The sequence below is a fragment of the Protopterus annectens genome, chromosome 1.part1 (assembly GCF_019279795.1).
Source record: "Protopterus annectens isolate FY-2018-M chromosome 1.part1, PAN1.0, whole genome shotgun sequence".
NCBI classification, from domain to species: domain Eukaryota; kingdom Metazoa; phylum Chordata; order Ceratodontiformes; family Protopteridae; genus Protopterus; species Protopterus annectens.
Window position 1 is genome coordinate 352,484,982 of NC_056726.1, and position 19,606 is coordinate 352,504,587.

General features: G+C 46.0%; 1 protein-coding gene across 1 annotated transcript in view; it reads left to right on the forward strand.

Moving 5' to 3' along the window:
- The window catches only part of UBR4 (ubiquitin protein ligase E3 component n-recognin 4), a 3,959,899-nt gene that overhangs the window by 877,110 nt on the left and 3,063,183 nt on the right, over nucleotides 1-19,606 (forward strand). Inside the window, 2 exon segments of the mRNA XM_044087073.1 lie at nucleotides 7,125-7,354; nucleotides 7,473-7,597. Of these exon segments, the coding sequence (XP_043943008.1) occupies nucleotides 7,125-7,354; nucleotides 7,473-7,597 (355 nt within the window).

Consider the following 19,606-nt stretch of genomic DNA (forward strand, 5'->3'; position numbering starts at 1 on the left):
TCCTTTGGAGACATTATGGAAGTGTTACGGATTGGGGGGGGTGTCTGGCCCCAAGGCCTCCTCGGACGAGTCTGTGTTCTTGGAGGCATTTGAGGCGGGCCCATCTACCTCTTGGGTGTCCCCTCCTGCCGACCCTCTGGTGGACCTTATTGCCACCAGAGCGTGGAAGGACCCAGACACCGTAGAGCCTGTTCCCAAACGTCCGGACTGGATTCTTAGTCCCCCATCGGACCCTACACATTGGAGTAAGGGACTCCCAGTAGATGCCATGCTGATGGCTGCAGCCACAAAGAGGGAATTGGCTCAGGAGAGTCCCTCTATGCATCCCCTGAGCAAGGAATCCCGCTCGATGGATCGCATTGGGAAGCGAGTCTTTAGTTCAGCAACCTTCTCCCTGAGGGCGCTGAACTATATGGCACACGTGATCAGGATGCAGCGAGACCTGATTAAGGAATACACTGCATCACCCCCGGAGACCATATCGGCGGAGGACAAGCAAGTGTACTCCACCTGTATGGCCACTCTCAGAGCGGTGTCTAATACTTCTATGCTGCTCTTATCTCACGCAACAGAGGGAACTGCTAGAGCTAGTGTATCAGGCCTTGTTATGAGACGCCAGGCCTGGCTCCGGCACTGCGACTTCGTGGAGCCCTTCAAAGCGACCTTCGCGAATGCCCCCTTCGATGGTTCTGCCCTTTTTGGCAAAACGGTTTGTGAAATGCTTGTCCAGAGCGAAAAGGATGGGAAGACGCTGTCTGCCATCGGAATCCGCTTCTCAGCTCCCCAGAGGTCCTTCTCGAAGAACCAAAAGGGACAGAAGATGTGGTTCCGGAAATCGCAGCAATCCCAATCTGCTCCGGACAACCAGTCCTTTCATGGCAGAGGAGGACAGGGAGGTTGCCGTTCTAGAGGCAGAGGGACTCCTAGGAACTTTGGGTCCAGAGAACCTTTCTCTGACAGACCCATGCAGCACCCTTGAGGGGTTTACCCGGATGCTCCTCTCTGGAGGCAGTCGGGGGGCGTTTTTCGAGGCACCTGACATCATGGGAGTCAATCACGTCAGACCGTTGGGTGCTTCGGGTGATGTCCAGAGGCTATTCAATCCCCCTTCACAGGATTCCCAGATCCAAAAACTTCCCCGATGTACCCACCCGATCAACAGGAGGTAGCAGCTATGGAAATCGCACAGCTGCTAACAAAAAGAGCCATCCAACACGTCCCCCGAGATCAGACCGGATCAGGGTTTTACTCCAGGTTCTTCTTGGTGCCAAAAAAGACGGGGGACTTAAGACCGATCCTAGACCTGTCACAACTGAACCTGTCTGTAACCAAACAAAAATTCCGGATGGTCACCTTACAGTCTATCCTCCCCCTTTTGCGGGAGAATGATTGGATGTGCTCTATAGACCTCAAGGATGCATACTACCACATTCTAATGGACAGACGGTCCAAGAGGTTCCTTCGCTTCCGGCTGGGAGCCAGTCACTACCAGTTCAGGGTCCTTCCCTTTGGTCTCACCTCTGCCCCCAGGGTGTTTACCAATGTACTTGCAGTGATAGCGGCCCACCTGAGACTCCAAGGAATGCAGGTGTTGCCATACCTGGACGACTGGCTCCTTACAGCGTCATCAAGGCATCTACTGTGCTCAGCCAGGGACTATTTCCTTCATATAGCCCCTCTGCTGGGCATCACCATAAACTGAGAAAAATCTTCCCTGGCCCCCACACAGCTTATAGATTTTATAGGAGGAAGATTGGACACAAGAAACATGCGGGCATTCCTCACTCTAGATCGACTGTCCAACCTGAGGTGTCATATCACGGCCATCTTAGAACCTCCTCCGACTGCAGCTATGGTCCTGAGGGCCCTAGGTTCAATGGCGGCAGCCATCCCACTCCTCCACGCTCGACTACACATGAGGATCCTTCAATGGACCCTCTAGGTGCAATGGTCCCTGCTTTACCTTCCTCTCAACAGCCTGATAGCCATCAGCAGAGCATGCAAGAGCTTCCTGTTCTGGTGGCTCCAGTCGATGGACCTCCTGACAGGGAGACCCTTCTGTACTGCATTCCCCCTAGCCACAGTGACCACGGACGCTTCTCGCCTCGGGTGGGGGGGGCATTCAGCGGGCAGGATTTCCAAGGCACGTGGAACAGTTCAGAGACCTCCCTGCATATAAATGTTCTGGAAATGAGGGCAGTGCTATTAGCGTTGCAAGCCCTACACAGCCTTCTTCCTGTAGGTACTATTGCTATCCAGACCGACAGCATGTCGGTAGTCTGGTACATCAACAAACAGGGGGGAACCAGGTCCTACCCCCTTTGTCGAGAGGCCATGAGAGTATGGGAATGGGCAATCTCCACCAACCGCTTTCTTATGGCAACGCACATTCCGGGAAGGTCCAACATTCTAGCTGACAAGCTCAGTCGCACCATTCTTTCCCCTCACGAATGGTCTCTCAATTCTCTAGTAGCGAAGCAGATTTTTGCCACCTGGGGGCAACCCTGTTGCGATCTTTTTGCTTCTCCCTCAAACGCCAAATGCGACAGTTTCTTCGCTCTACTTCCCCCATTCGGGGAATCCCCGAGAGACGCCCTGGTGCATGCTTGGCCTCCCGGTCTCCTATACGCTTATCCTCCTCTTCCTCTAATGCAAAAGCTATTACAGAAAGCCAGCAGTTTGCGGAGCAGAATGATTCTCATTGTCCCATTCTGGCCTCATCAACCATGGTTCCCTTATGTATGGTCTCACCGAGTGAATCCGCCCTGGATTCTAGATCCAATTCCGGATCTCATTTCCCATCCTCAGGGGCTTCCAATCCCGAACCTTCACACTCTGAAATTGACAGCTTGGCTGCTCCAGTTCCATCCCTAATCAGGACTCCCGGTATCTCTTCACCAGTGAAAGCCATCATAGTGGCTGCCCATAAACCTTCTACTAGGAAGGTTTATCGAAGCAAATGGAAGCGGTTCTCTATTTGGGCGGAACATAAAAATCTTGATCCCTTTTCCGCGCCTCTCTCTGAGGTACTAGACTTCTTGACAGACCTTTTCCAACAAGGAGCAAGCTCTTTGACAGTAAAGGTACAGATGGCAGCCATTTCTCATTACCATGTGGGTCATGACTCGACACCTCTCATGGCTGCAAAAATTTGTAAAACCTTTCTTAAGGGTGCTTTCCTCTTAAGACCTCCTGTTAAGGAAGCCATACCACCTTGGGACTTATCTTTAGTGCTGCAGTCCCTAACCGCTCCTCCTTTTGAACCTGCAGCCTCTGTGGACTTGAAGTATCTTTCCTGGAAAACTGCTTTCTTAGTGGCCATTACGTCAGCTAGAAGAGTTTCAGAACTCCAAGCTCTGTGCGTCAAACCACCTTATCTCTCCTTTTTTAATGATAGGGTCTCCCTCAGGACCAATCCTTCCTTTATTTCAAAGATTGCTTCCAAATCCAATATTAACCAATCTATTAATTTGCCAGTTTTCTTTCCCAAATATAAAAACAAAAGGAGAATATAAACTGCATTCCTTAGATGTTCAGAGACAACTGCGTTTCTACATTCACAGAACAGCTGGTCATAGACAATCCGATCAACTGTTCGTCTCCTTTGCAAAATTCGCACTGGGTAAGGCAGTCTCTAAGGTCACCTTGTCAAAGTGGATTATCTTGCAGGCTTATGACACCACGCCAGCTCCTCAGAGAATTACAGCACATTCTACAAGAGCAGTATCTACTTCTGCTGCCTTTAAATTTAGATGATATTTGTGCAGCAGCCACTTGGACCTCATCTCATACTTTCATTTCACATTACAAAGTGGACGTTGTTTCCAGAGGGAGAGCATCCTTTGGCTCTGCGGTGCTCCGGAACATCCTTCCATGACGGCCGCCCAAGATCCAGGTAGCTGGGGACTCTGTCCCACAGGTTGCAGACAAATGAAGTCTTCCTACTTCAGATTAAGAAGTTATGTACTCACCATAACATTCCATCTGAGTAGGTGACTTCATTTGGATGCAACCATCCCCCCCTCCATCCCCCTGACCTTTCAAGGTGCTGTTAGTCCTGGTTTACCCAGGATTCTGTTATACTGGTATTCACAGGGCAAACTCAATCTGAGGTCAGTCAGGGCTTAGCAGGGGATTATGGGTAAAGGGAGGAGCTAGGAGCTCGGATCCTAAAGCTTATGAATTGCCGGCTCGGATCCGATGTCCGATCCGAATCCCACAGGTTGCATCCAAATGAAGTCACCTACTCAGATGGAACGTTATGGTGAGTACATAACTTCTTATTCTGTGACTTTTACATGCATGTATACAGGAAATGAGTAGTGAATATTGAGGAAGTCCTGACTGTATTCCCGAGTCACTTTGCTTCCCTTGGAATCCTTCAAGCATGTCAGGCTACTTTTCGCCTTTCTCCAGCAGACAGGCAGTCTTCTGTTCCCTTCCTCAGCCATGTGATCACTGCCATATTGTTTATTGAGCCAGTCATTTAGTACAGTCAGGGCTTTATTTTTCTGCACAACAGAGATGGAAGTTTAATGCTGTTTATGCAAAAGTTTATTTTGTGTAAAAATGTAGGCTGGTTAAGTGACATCTTAAGCTTTTTGGGGGAAAAAAAAGTTAGAAGTGCCTCCATTATAAAAATTTTGAATGTATGATGCGGTAGCGTTGTCTCCTCACAGTTAGACGTTGCCCATTCGATTCTCAGAGCGTCTTCTGTGTGGCGACATGCGTGAATGGGCGTTTCTTCGTTGAAGGTTGTGCGTTAGCACATAAAAATCTAATGCCAATCATTAGCAGACCGGAGTTCCGCTGTGGCGACCCCTAACCGGGAAAAGCCGAAAGACATAAACAAACATAATGATTCACATCAAATAATTTAGAGTAGTCCGATTTTTTTTTTTTGTTATATATAGTTGGGGAATTGCAAAATTACTAGAAGATTTGGAACCCTTTTGAAAAGCAGGACCATACACAGAGATTGAATGCATTTGGGACTTTTCACCTTCAAGTCTAGCAGTGCTTGTTTCTTGCCTAGTTGGTGATTGAGCAGTCATTCATTTCCACTTATTCGAATTGCACCAGTTTTTTTTGGGGTGGGGTGGGGTGGTCTCTTTCCTCATAGTGGCAATCAAGCCTTAACTTTTCCCTGCACTTTGGTATCACTTGACCCATTTCATACTTCTGAGATATGCCAACCTAGTGTGGATCCGTTTGTGTCTCCCTTAGTGTTGGATGGTGTAAGTGGTGCCAACCTTTTAGAGGGTAGGGATTTTTTTTGTTCTCTTAACTCGCTTAACCTCTCAGCAATATTGCAAACCTAACAGCTGCTGGCATCAGGAAGCATACCTGCACTAGTTCACATGACTTGATGCAGAGGTGATGCTCTGCTTGCAACACAAGCATCACTAGGCCAATTGCTGTTGGTAGTACATAGGTATTCCTATAAATGTTGACAAGGTTTCACAGCTGCTCACTTTCACCCTCCTTTTCTTGCTCCTACAGTGCTTCTCCAACAATTCAAGAGCAGAAAACTGAACATTAATCTTTGCTATTTTTTTCCATTTTTTCCAGGTTTGTGTTGAGAAGTGCCATGTAAAGGAACATCAACTGGTTTAGTGACGTGGTCACCAAGGGAGGTAGTGACAAAGGAGTTCACAAGGCCTTCAGGTGTAGAGACTGGATTGCTATTCCAGAGTACTCAAGGCACTAGCATAAATAATGGACGAATGCAGGTGGAAAGACTAGTTTATCCTAGAAAATTGGTGTGGTTCCAGTGGAATTAAGGGTGGCATATGTGATCCCATTATGAGGATGTGTATATGAAAAGGAAATGAGCAGTAAAGGTTTGGGAATCTTGTCTCTGTCTTTGGAAAAAAAGCATGGAAAGAATACTGATCTGGTCTTTATGAAGACAAGTTCATGCCCCTCAGAGTTCATGCCTCTAGGTGAGAGTAGAAGTGGACTGAAGAATTGCATTAGATGTATTATGTGTATATTTTGACAAGGGATTTGATACTGTGCTTGTAAGCTTGGGTGGCTAGGTTAAGGGCTGCATGTGAGAATGTTTAGTGAAACACTCAGAATTTTGGTAGGAAACACAGTTGTGATTGCGAAAGGCTTTGAAGAAATACCCATGGCATATGGTGCATTGCAGTTCCCATGTACTGTCAGGTGAGGGTGTAGTACAGGTTCAGACCTTAGCTGAACAATACTGTTATAAGTGGTAGTTATGACTGGGGTGGTGCAGGCTTCGAGGGGACCTTCAGGAGGCTAGGTTGCTGAAATGAGATTTTGCAGCTGGGGTTTAATTCAAAGTCATTCAGAACACAAGGACAGCAGAGTCTATTTTCATAATAGTTGTGTCTGAACTTGGAATAAATTGTATGATCTTGGTAGTTGTCACTCCAGGATAAATTATGCTAAGTGGTAAAGGCAGTCATATGCTAGAGTATCAAACCTGATTAGGTATGACAGTATTACGGATGAAGTTGTGAATGAATGTGTGTACGTGCACTTGCATATCTGTTTGCTGTGTATTTAATTAGAGGACAAAACTTGGGGTCTTCAGATGACTGTATATGGTTTAGTACTTCAGTTCTGGAAGGGATACAGGCCAGAGGTGATGGTGGAGAGTAGCCAGAGTGGTAGGAAATATGGAAGAGGGAATCCAGGTTAGATGTAGGGACTTGGATTGCTGGGCATGATTACCTTAAGTCATGGAGGTTCTGTTTGGACATAAGACCGTTAAGACGGTATATTGGGGGGGGTGCTTACTTTGAGCAAAGAAATCTGAGACTGTGGAACCCTGGTGTTGGGCAGTAGTGATCATAAATAAGATCTGTTTAGTGAAATACTTAGAGTTGGTGGGATATTGTTTCAAAGAAACAGTTGACAGATTTAAGAACTAGCTGCAGTATTTGGACAGCATTTGTAGACTGTCTTCTGTCAACAGCCTTACATGGTCTTGTAGTAAAACAAATTTTAAGCCAATGAAAAAAGTTGATAATTTTGCTTAATGTAAAAAAGTAGTGTATTCAACATTGCACTTTGCTTTAAAATTGTCATTGGAGAATGTAGAAAGTAAATGAAGGTTGTTTAACACAATTACTGTTGTTTTGATACAGATTTCATCTTTCTGTGGAATTGACTCCAGTGCAATTCTGCCACTGCAGCGTGTACCAAACCTGCATACTGTCTATACTCTAGATGCCGTCATCTCTAAAGTGCAGGTCTCCTTGGATGAGCACTTCACAAAGATGGCAGCTGAAACAGACCCACATAAATCTTCAGAGATAACAAAAAACCTTCTTCCAGCAACGTTACAATTAATTGATGCCTACATTGCCTTTACTAGGTAAACTGAGGAAGGAATGGGCTGGGAAAAAATAGTTGTGTCATAATTGTTTAATGGTTTCTGGGTCAACCATGCCACTCTTCATTAGTTGTTTTTTTCCTTGTTTTCTTTTGACAAGATCCTATTTGTTGAGGAGCTTGACAGAGGAAGGCAGTACAGATAATCGACCATCAGAAGAGAAGCTGCAAGGTTATGCAGCTGTTTTAGCCATTGGATCAACTCGTTGCAAGTCCAGTAACCTTGGTAAGTCTTGAATATTGAGACGGTAACTTTTTGTTATTAAAGATGTGATGAGTTATACATAGTTTGAGGTGTACTGGGTAGCTCTCCTTTGTTTTTTTGGCAGTTGTTCTGCTAGTAATAGGTTGAATATGCTATCTGGGCAGTATTCTCTGAATATATATTTGAGGAAATACTTAGCAGGATCTACATGAACATTCTGTTCCCTAGAATTTTGACTTTGTCTTTAAGGGTGGTGATCCCTTTCTGCAATCATCTTTTTCAACACTAATGGTGTACCTTTAAAAAGGGAGGAGTTGAACTCTCAAGTCTTCAGCTGCATCTGCTTCTGTGTTGAGGTACTCCTGGCTGCGTCTACAGCCCTTCCCAGATGACTTCAAGGCCAAACTCATGTATGCACCTTTGCATCACTCTGCCCTTTTTGGCACCCAGGTGGCTGACCATTTCACGTCACTCCAACAAAAAGGGAAAGAACTCCAAGACCTAAAGCATCTCCTTGTCTCTCCAGTCCCAAAGTTCCAGAGAAACTACCCATCCAAGACATAATTCATAAGAAAGACTTCAAGGCCTTCTGTCCCCTTCAGGTCTAGAAGATCCCACAGGAGGCTATCTACTCAGCCTTGGACTCCTCATGCCACTGCCCAGAGACCTCCATTTCCAGAAAGGGCAGGCAGTGTCTGACTTTTTGCCTCCATTTCTTCCCCTGCAAATTCCATCCCCTTCCCAAATCATGCACACAGATACGTCCGATCTGGGTGGGGGGGGGGGACTCTGGGCACAACAATGGTGCAGAGTTTGTGGGCAGACAAACACTGGCACATCAAGGAAACTTCAGCCATACTTCTTGCCCTGCAGGCCTTCCAGCATTTCCTCAGATAGGGCATCCTAAAGATCTTTACAGACAACATCACAGTGATGTGCTACCTGAACAAGCAAGGAGAGACGAAGTCCCATTTCCTTTGCAGGCTAGCTGTACAGTTATGGCATCTGCCTATCTCCCAGGGGATCTCCCTCCAGGCAGCATATGTCCTGTCCCAACACAATTGTCAGGCAGACTCTTTAAGCAGAACCACCTCAGACAGTCATGAATGGATGCTGTCAAGAGATGTGTTCCTAGATCTGATCCACAGGTGGGGCATTCCACAGATAGACCTGTTCGCCGCCTCCACAAACGGGCAACTCCAGAGCTACTGCTCCAGAACTCACGACCCAAAGGCACTGCAAACAGATGCCTTCTTAATGTGTTGGAATGGGAGATTCCTGTATGCCCCCATCCCCTTCCCTTTGATCCAAAGTCTCCTGAAAGTTCAGCAGGACTCGCCAGAAATCTTGTTGGTGACTCCCTGCTGGCCAAGGCAGCACTGGTTCCCCCAACTTCATCTCTCCAAGGGCAATCACCACAAGTTAGTTTACCCCCCCCTCAGTGGATCTACTCGTACAGCACAAGGGGACACAGATTCGCCCACGGTCTGCACCTCTCCTTGTGTCTGATAGGATTCTGATTCCCTTCAGACACCTGTACAACGAGGACGTGCTCTCAGTCCTGTAGGAGGCCAGGAAACCCAACACAAGGAAATATTATCTCTCGAAATGGAGAAGGTTTTCTATCTGGTGTCACAAAAGACAGATGGAGCACCTGGACAGCGACCTGCCTCTGATTCTGTCCTACCTGTGTGAACTCCTGAAGATAGGCTTGTCTTACTCCTCCTTAAAAGCACGCCTGTGTGCCATTTCTGCCTGCTTCCCCATGGAACCTCCGCTAGCATCCAGATTTCCAGCCAAGCTATTTCTAAAGGGTGTCTTACACTTAAGATCACCCCCCCCGGAAAACTGACCCCTCCTTCCTGGGACCTTAACTATATCCTAGGAAAACTAACTCTGCCACCCTTCGAACCAGCTGGCAAGGCTGACTTGAAATTTTGCACTTGGAAAACAGTGCTACTAGTAGCTCTGACATCAGCCAGGAGGGTCTTGAAGCACCAAGCCCTTATGACTACCCCACCCTTCCTGGTTTTCCATATGGACAGGGTCACCCTCAGGATTAATTCCTCCTTCACCACCAAGGTAGTCCGTGACCTTTCTCTGAATCAGGCTGTTCACCTACCCACCTTCTTTCCAAACCTGAGGAAGACGGTGAGAGTCTCCTTCACTCCTGAGATGTCCACAGAAACTTTGATTCTATTTGCATAAGACCAAGCCTTTATGTAGATTAGACCAGCTGTTTCTTTCCTTCCACCCCAGAGCTCGGGGGAAAAGCTGTGGGAAAACAAACCATTTCTTCTTGGATTGCTAGAGACATTTCCTTTTGTTACACACACCATGGGAAGACAATGACAGGCAATGTCAGAACCCATTCCACAAGAGCCATGGCCTCCTTTGGAGCCTTTTTTAAAGGCCTAGACAACGGCTCCATTCTGGAAGCAGCTACCTGGTCTTCTGTGCACACCTTCACCAGACACTATAAATGGGACTACATCTCCAGGGCCAGGGCAGGATTCGTCAGGACTGTCATGCATGTGTTCCTGGAATCCTCTTCCAGACCACCTCCCAGCCAGCAGTGAGCTTTTGTATTCACCCACTAGTGAATACTGTAACATTGGAATAGTCAGACATAGGAAAGTTGTGTACAATCTTACCATAACCATAGATGTCCTTCTCTTCCATGTTGCAGTATCCTTTCACTCCCACCCCCCCACCCCCATCCTTGCACTTGCAGCCCTCGGCTTCTATACAGGCTAGGCCGTCAGAACTGGCTCCATCTGGGGCTTCCTTGGTTCTGAGGGCCGGTGCACGCAGACATCGCATTTATGGCCCACGTACCTGCCAATGCATCAGACGTCCGCACCATCAGGAACTGGCAAAGCTTTGGAATCCTGGCCAGACAAGCTGTTCGGAAGAAGGGTAAACCCACTAGTGACTACTACGACATGGAAGAGAAGAACATCTATGATTATGGTAAGATTTTACACCACTTTCCTTTATTGTAGCAGATGTTTAGTTTGTTAAAGTCTGCTTTGTTTAAGTTGATGAGTATTGGGGAGGCATACAGGAGTGTGGATAGCAGGTGGGTTCTTGCAATGGTGGCTTTACTGTCCTTTGTGAGGTACTTTTTGCATCTGTATAGAATTCAGAGTTTTTTTTATGGACTCTTTATTTGTGCAATGTGCCTATCGAATTTCATGTTGTGACCTATGATAACTCTCAGAAATTTGGTGTGTTGGACAGGGGTGTGGTATTGGCTGAGAATTTTGTGTGTGGTGGTATGGAGTCTAAGGCTGTAGTGGGATAGAATATCGTTAGCTGTGTTTTATTGGGGTTAAGTATTAGTTGAGAGTTGGTTAACCAGGTTTCAACAGCTGTAAAGGACTCTTGTTTCCATTCCTGGAGTTGAGAGAATGATGGGGCGGAGCAGATTAGAGTGGCATCATCTATGTACTGGACTAGTGTGGTGTGCCAGGTAGCTTTGTGGAGTTGGTTGGTGAATATGTTGAAAAGAAGAGGTCCAAGAATGGATCCTCGGGGGACCCCTGGGGTGACTGGTAGAAGGGGAGATGAGGAGTTTTGCTGTTTTACTTGTGGTTGGTTAGATGGTCTTGAAACCATGCTAGTGTGGAGAGGGTGAGATTAAGATCAGAGAGAGCAGAAAGGAGTTTGGGATGGGAGACTGTATCGAAGGCCGTGGAGAAATCTAGGAATGCAGTGGATACTAGGTTGCCATTGTTTCGATATTGGTTTATTGTTTGTAAAGCTAAGGGCTGTGGTAGTACCATGTTTGAAGCTGAATCTTAGGGTGCTGGTTAGCAGTTTAGTAAGGAGATGGTGCATTATTTGGGTATGTATACTTTTTTCAAGTATTTTAGTTAGGTAAGGGGATAGAGTGACAATTGGATGGTAATTAGATAGTTCCAGTTTTATGGAGTGGTATTATATGGAAAATTTTCAACAGAAAAGGAATGAATTGTCCTGATAAAGAGTGGATGATGGTCATGGAGACTGGGTAAGAGATGGCTGCAATCTTTAGATATTCTGCAGGTAATTTGTCGGCGGCCAGGATTGTGGGTTTAAGCCTATTTAGATATTTATATATTCTTATAGTTGGAACAAGCTGTAAGGAGAAGAGGTTTTGGTCTGCTGGTTTGGATGTGAAGTGGGAGAACTACTCTTGGTGAGGGCTAGGATGGATTTGGTGTAGTGTTTGTTGAATTGGGTGGCAGTATTATTGGTGGTGGTGTCTGTGTTTGGGGGTGGAGTACTGGTCTTTCCTGGTTGTAGGAATTTGTTAATGACAGCCCAGAAATTTTGTGGGTTATTTTTTTGTTTGGTTTGAATGCCTATATAGTGGTTCCCTTCATCTGTCCTAATTTGCTTTATGGCCTAATCCTCAGAGCTATTAAGTGATTTATAAATCAGTCTGTCAGATGTAGCTAGATGTCTTTCCTGAGGTCTGTCATCACAATATTTGTGAATGGTAAGGCAAAATAAGATGGTAGTGTAAAGCTTTTCCTGTAAACCACTCTACTTGATAAGTGCCCTAGGTAGCCATTCACTGTAGTCTGTTAACTTCAAATTGCATCTTTATGCAAGCAGAGCTAAATTAATGGGTGTTTGCACTTAAAATGTCAGTGAGACAGTTGCATTTTGTCTAAGACTTGGCAACACTGTTAGCTGAGGTAACTGATTTTGGGTGATTAATCTACGTTCTTCATCCATAATCTTGATTGTAATTGAAAATTTAAACTGCATGTAAAGAACGTTGTCCATAAGACTGTTCAGAAGCTTAGTAATATATAGAGAGGCATGTCTTTTCTTACCATCAGGGCAAGGTAGTTCAGATCCATATCCTTGCTGGAGCCTTCCTTTGTCCTGAAAGAGTGCTCTTCAAACTATCTGGAGATATACAGAGCTGAGTATGTTTTTCTGGCACTTCAGAGTTGTGTACTGGTAATTGTTGTTTGACTAATTTTATATTATTGCTGGCTGACTTCAGAGTTGTGCACTGTTATTTTTGCTTCGCTGTATAGTTTTTCATATCTCTGCCGAAGGTGTTGGTTTTTCCATACCCACCCTCCCTGTTCCTGTGTTTAAATTTTGAGGTTTTTGCAATTGCCCGCCCCCACTGTAGATTTGATCTGGGACATTCCCCCCAGTACCATCTCTTTACCTCATTCTACCCAATAGACTCCTTCTGCATTGTTTTTAGTAATTTTTAATTTAATTGCATTTTTTAAACTGTTTGGTCTAACATTGCTACATACTCAAGTGTGCTAGCTTGCACTGCATTTGAATTGTTTTGACTGCTGTTTTAGCTACTTTTCTGTATTTTGTTTGTTTGTGTCTTTCAGCTTTTCCCGGTTAGGGGTCGCCACCGCGGAACTCCGATCCGCTAATGATTGGTAGTTGATTTTTACGTGCGATTTGCTGTATCCAGGACTGTATGTAAGCTTTTGAGCCCCCCCCCCCCAAGCTTTCTGTGTTGGAGGGAAGTCTTCTAGCTTATCAGTGGGAGTGGTAAGCACTAATTAACCTACATAAGGAGTGGTTCTGGCCCAGAAATTGTAGTTGTTGGCCGTTTGGGCAGTTTTTCCATCTCTCTCAACTTTCTGATTTAAAAGCCTACATTTGCACTTGTTTCCCCCTTTCCTGTAACTAGTTTAGTCCAGATACAGATTCTTACTTTTAGCACTTGAATTTGCTTATTCATGATCAGCACGTGTTCAGAACTTGTAAGCACTAAATAACCTACTAATTACTACAGCACTCAACCTTCCTCATTACCTAGAGGAAAACAGTTTTGCTACTTACTTTCCTCACTTGCTAAGAGAAAAACAGCTCTTGTACTCACTTTCCTCACTTATCTAGAGGAAAATATTTTTTTAGTCAGGCATGTCCAAGGGTCAGCTCCCAGTGTTCTCTCCTGTCTATCTGATGAATCTGGGCATCTTGGAGCAATGTAGAAATGGCCTCGTGTACACAGACAACCCTCTCCTCTACCACCCAACACTACAACCTGTGAGAGATGCACTTATCTAGCCAAACTGGAGGTAAAGCTCTCTCCAATCAAGACTGAACTTGACAGTCAAGAGGAGAAGGTAAACACTTCCACCACACCACACTCATCACATAGTCTCACTAAATCTGCACCACCAAAATCCACACATAGAAACACAAAAACATTTGCAGAGGCTCTCAATAATAATCTGCTCAAGCAACAGAGACCTCCAAAGTAGAAAAGCAAGCAACCTCCACCCCCCAACACAACCCAAATGACACATAGCCTGCAGACTCAGTGTGCCACTCAACCACAGCCAATAAGGCAAAACAACGTACCCAACACACTAGTCATAGGTGACTCTATAGTCAGGCACACTGATGTCCCACTCACCAGGCTAAACAAGGAGAAGGTTACTGTCAGCTGCTTGTCGGGTGCCAGGATCTGCCACATAACCCACGCACTCAGGTCACTCCACAACAAGTACAAATACGACTCTGTCATTGTCCATTTTGGTGTGAATGACCTGAGACGTACCTCCCAGGACTACATGAAGAGAGACATGGAAGAGCTCTCCGATCTTGTAGCCCAGGCAGGTATGACCCTAGCCCTGAGTAGCATTTTGCCATCACCCAGAATGATGCCGCAGTACAAGGACAAAATGATTGATTTCAACAACTGGCTAAGCTTCTGGTGCCATTCTAAATGGATCCAGTATCTGTCTGCCTGGGATGATATGGTCGACAGACCATGATGCTTTGCCAGAGATGGCCTGCATCTGTCACCCCTGGGATTCCAGATACTGGCTAAGGATGTCCTTCAAGGATGCATCTGCAGTCATAACATATGGGTTGTCCTGCCTCAGGCAGCCCTTCGGTTGGCCGGATTCCAAAGTCTGGGTCCGGCGTCGGCTGAAGTCGCCTTTTCCCCGACGTCAGAGCGGCTGGGGTATAAAAGCATCAGTCGACGCCTTTTTCCTAAGTCTTTCTTGCCGTGCGGTGCCCGAAGCAGAAGCTGTTCGCAAGTGCCGGTCGGTCAGATCCAGAGATTTCAGTTACCGAAGACTTCGAAAAAAGCTAAGTACCCCGTTGGGGACTCTTTCTTGCCTCAGCCGATGTCAAAGTAAATAAATGTTTAACTTGTGGGAAACAAATACCTCATAAGGATTTCCATTCTTACTGCCTTCCTTGCTTAGGCCCAGACCACGACGTATCAGCTTGTTTAGCCTGTGCCTCCTTCAACCGGCGGACTCTCCGACGTCGGTCGGAGTTTGCAGAGGAGTTTTTTGGAACCGATTTTGCTTATAAAATGCTGTCGGAGACTCCGACTACGCATATGGTCAAAAAACGCAAGGAAAAGGGCTGACACTCGTGGCCCACGGTTTTGGCTGAAACCACGGTTAGGCCTACCGCGAGTGTCTCGGTTTCGGCTGAAACCGAGCCCATGGCTATTCCTACTACCGAAACCATACCTCCGACCACCGAGGCCAGAGAGGCCCCGGCCGAGTCGGCTTCAGAACTCCCTATCGAAGCTAGTGCTCAAGAATTGTCCGACACCATACCTTTGGACATTCCTACTCCTGCACGTGGGGCAGCTAGGCCCCCAGCTTCTATGTCTATTAAGGCCTTCTCCAGGCCAAAGGCTGCCAAACTCTCTAAAACTTTGCCTACCAAATCAACTTCACAGAGGCCTTCCTCCAGTTCTCAGATCCTCAGCCTTGCTGAGGACCTCATTTCCTTAATTAGGGGTTCCCAACCTCACCCAGACAGGGCCTCCCAACCTCCTCCAGACAAAAGGCCCAGGACTGATCCCTCTGAACCTCTCTCCTCAGATTACTCCTCGGATGGATCTGATTTGTCAGACCATCAGGAAGGGGCCTACTCGCCTTATGAGGATTCAGATGCAGAAGATTCTATTCCTTTGGCCTCCCCACCAGAAGAATTTTCCTTTGGGGAGACTTTACACTCCATGAGGGAGCACTTTCAATGGCAGGGTCAGGATTTCTCTGATTCTAGAAAAAGATTAAGGACCTTTTTGCATTTGCCCCAGCATAGGCCCTTAGCCATACCTCCTGTTCTGACTGTAATTGATGATGTGTACAATGTCAGTACTGCACCTGATTCTCTTCCCCCGGCCCCTGCCAAACCTGACAGATATTACAGGGTCCCGGATTCTCATTTCCACACCTGTATAAAGCCCATGCTGCAGACCCAGAAACTATTTCTCAGGGCCCTAAAGGGGTTGCAGCTGCTACTGCTAAGAATCCCCTACCCTCTGAAAGAGAGTCTAGAGCATTAGATAGATGGGGAAAAAAGGTATATACATCTTCTACTCTTTCTGCCAGGACATTAAACTGTCAATTCCATATGATCCAGTACCAAGAATTTTTGTTAGATCAGCTGAATAAAAAGCTTTCTGCTCCTGAACCTTTAGACCGTAAATCCCTTCAGGATTTGGTACACAACTCTCAGCAGGTCAGTAATCATTTTTTAAAATGTGGTTATGATGCACTGAAGGCTTCATTTAGATAAGCTATGAAAGGGGCAGTAATTCGTAGGCATGCCTGGCTGAAGGAGCAATCTTTGCCAGACCATGTCAAGGCTAAACTCCTCGATGCTCCAATGGAGAAACAAAGTTTATTTGGCTCCCCTGCACAGGAGATTCTAAAAAAGGTGGAAGAAAAAGCAAAATCTGTGCAAACAGTAAAAGAATTCCTGCAGGTCCAACCTCCGAGGTTCAGCAGAAACTGGCCTACAAAGAATTGGTCCTTTCCAGACACCTCCAGAGCACAGAGGGGCAGGAACAGACGTACTAGAGGCAGAGGTCAATCAAGAGGTGCCTACAGGGGCCGTCAGTGGCAGCCTGCAAACCAGAGGAGTGGTGCAACAGCTACAACTACTACCACTACTACAGGACAGACCCAATGACTTGACTCTGATTCCGCCCACCAGGGATCAACTGGAAGCGCCCTTGGGCGGAAAGTTGGCTTTATTCTCAAAAAACTGGCATTGCATTACAAAGGATACATGGACATTGCAAATAATAGACAAAGGATACAGGTTTCACTTCCAGACCTTGCCAAGGAGAGGCGGAATGCTAAACCTTCCACCAAACCAAAAGGTAGAGGCTTTAAGACAAATCAGCACGTTAATTCACATGAAAGCTATAGAAAGGGTACCATCTACAGAACAAGGCCAAGGATTTTACTCCAGACTATTCCTTGTGCCAAGAAAAGAAAACAAATGGAGGCCTATACTCGACCTGTCCACACTGAACACTTATCTCATTGTGCCAAAATTCAAAATGCTGACCCTACAGCAACTTCTTCCCATGTTGGGCAAGGAGTCTTGGCTGGTGACTCTAGATCTCAAGGAGGCATACCTGCACGTCCCTATTCGACCAGATTGCAGAAGACACCTCAGATTTCTTGCAAGATCAGAGCATTATCAATTCTCAGCATTGCCTTTTGGCTTGTCTACTGCGCCCAGAGTATTCACGAAATGTCTGGCATCAGTAATTGCACACTGCAGACTTCAGGGAATTCAAATTTATCCATACCTGGACGACTGCCTAATACAAGCGGACAAGAAGAAGAAGTTGTTAAAGGACTTGGCCTGTGCCATACACCTGCTTCAAACCTTGGGATACACAGTCAACATCCAAAAGTCAAGACTAGTACCATCCCAAAGGATAACCTTTTTGGGTGCGGATCTGGACACAATCACTCAGATGGCTTTTCTCACAGAAGAAAAACAAAAACAACTTCCAGATTACTTCATGACTCTGACAAGACAAACTCAGCTTACTGCAAGGAAAGTCCTGCAGGCCCTGGGTTACATAGCATCCTGCATAATTTTAATTCTACATGCCAGGCTGCATATGAGGAAACTACAATGGTACCTAAGGAATGTATGGTCTCAACACAGTCACAGTCTAGAAACCATGATACAAATCATTCCATGCCTTCAAAAGGAATTCCTTTGGTGGGCTCAGGCCTGCCAGTCCAACAGATGGTTGCCTTTCAACAAACCAAAAACAAGGCAGACGATCACCACGGAAGCCTCAGACCGAGGATGGGGAGCACACATGGAGGACAAACGTACCCAAGGCCTATGGTCTGAAGGGTAGCTACGTATGCACATAAACCAAAAGGAGATGCTGGCAGTAAGGCATGCAATCGAGGCATTCAGACCCTTCCTTCAGCAAGGACATCTGTTAATATGGACAGACAGCACCACGGTCATGTGGTACATAAACAAACAGGGAGGCACACATTCCTACCCTCTATGCCGGTTGGCTATGGATCTGTGGAACCTATGCCTGAATCTCAACATCCAGCTGCAGGCCAAATTCGTACCAGGAAAAGAGAATACTCTAGCAGACAGCTTAAACAGAACTACCATGGATACACACGAATGGATGCTGCATCCAGACATCTTCAAACTCATAACAAAGAAATGGGGAATCCCAGAGATAGATCTGTTCAGCTCCTCACTCAACCACCAACTGAAGAAATTCTGCTCAAGGACATACCACCCACAAGCCTGGAGGGTGGACTCTCTCTCTTTCAGCTGGAAGGCCCTAACAGTATATGCTTTCCCACCTCTACCATTGATGTATAAGGTTCTACTGAAGATCAGGGAGGAACAGCCAGAAGTCATACTAATAGCTCCGGACTGGCCAAGGCAGAATTGGTACCCGCTACTGAGAAGCATGTCTCAGGCACACTCATGGTCTCTTCCCCTATGGCCTCTTCTTCTAACGCAGAACAATTTCAGGACCCTGCATCCCAGCTTGAAAACACTGCAGCTAACTGCCTGGAAGATTCCTTAAAGCCCAACAACACTGTTTTATCCCAGAGGGTGAAGGACATTATCCTGGAGGCTCGCAGACCTTCCACAAGAAAGGCATACTCAGCTAAATCGAAGAGATTTCTCATTTGGAGCACATCAAAGGGCACAGATGTCACACTGGCAAACCTAGCACACATCCTAGAATACTTAGCAGAATTGTTCCACAATGGCCTGTCTTATTCATCCATTAAGATTCATGCTTCAGCAATTTCAGCAGAATACAATATGGATCCACCTATCTTCTCACACCCTCTTCTCAGACAATTTTTGAGAGGGATCAAGAATGTTAAACCTCCAAGAAGACCCCCCTACCTGCATGGGATCTCAATTTTGTGCTGGAAAAACTAACACTACCTCCTTTTGAACCAGCAGCTTCAGCATACCTCCAGTTTTTATCTTGGAAAACTGCATTCCTTCTGGCAATCACTTCAGCAAGAAGAGAGTATCTGAGTTACAGGCATTAATGGCAGTGCAACCTTTTCTTATTTTTCACCAGGATAGAGTGTCACTGAGAACCAATCCTACTTTCATGCCAAAGGGTGGTGTCTAGGGTATCCTTGAACCACTTGCCTACGTTCTTCCCTAACCCACAGAACAAAGGGGAAAAACTTTTGCACACCTTGGATATACACAGACAACTACGCTACTATTTGGACAGAACTAAGTCTAACAGAAAAACTGACCAACTTTTTGTAGCATATGCAACTGGGGTACAAGGAAGAGCAATTTCCAAACAGACAATCTCAAAATGGATAGGAAATTGCATTCGTTTTTGCTACTCCTTTCATGGAAAGGCAGTTCCTGAAAATATCAGGCCTCACTCTACAAGGGCCACAGCCACCACTACAGCTTTCCTACGAGGGGTGGCTACCAAGGACATTTTAGAAGCTGCTACTTGGAGCTCCGTGCATACATTTGCCAAGCATTACAATCTACCCTTATACTCCAGATCCCGAGCAGGGTTTGCAACTGCAGTACTGCAGGAGATCATAACTACACCATAATTCTCTTAGTACCTCCTCCCCCAGATTGGCTATGGTATTCTACCCATATGTTATGACTGCAGATGCATCCTTGAAGGACATAGTACAGTTTTGTACCTACCATAAATGTAGATGTCCGATAGGTATGCATCTGCAGTCAGGATTACCCACCCTCCTTCCCCTCTGT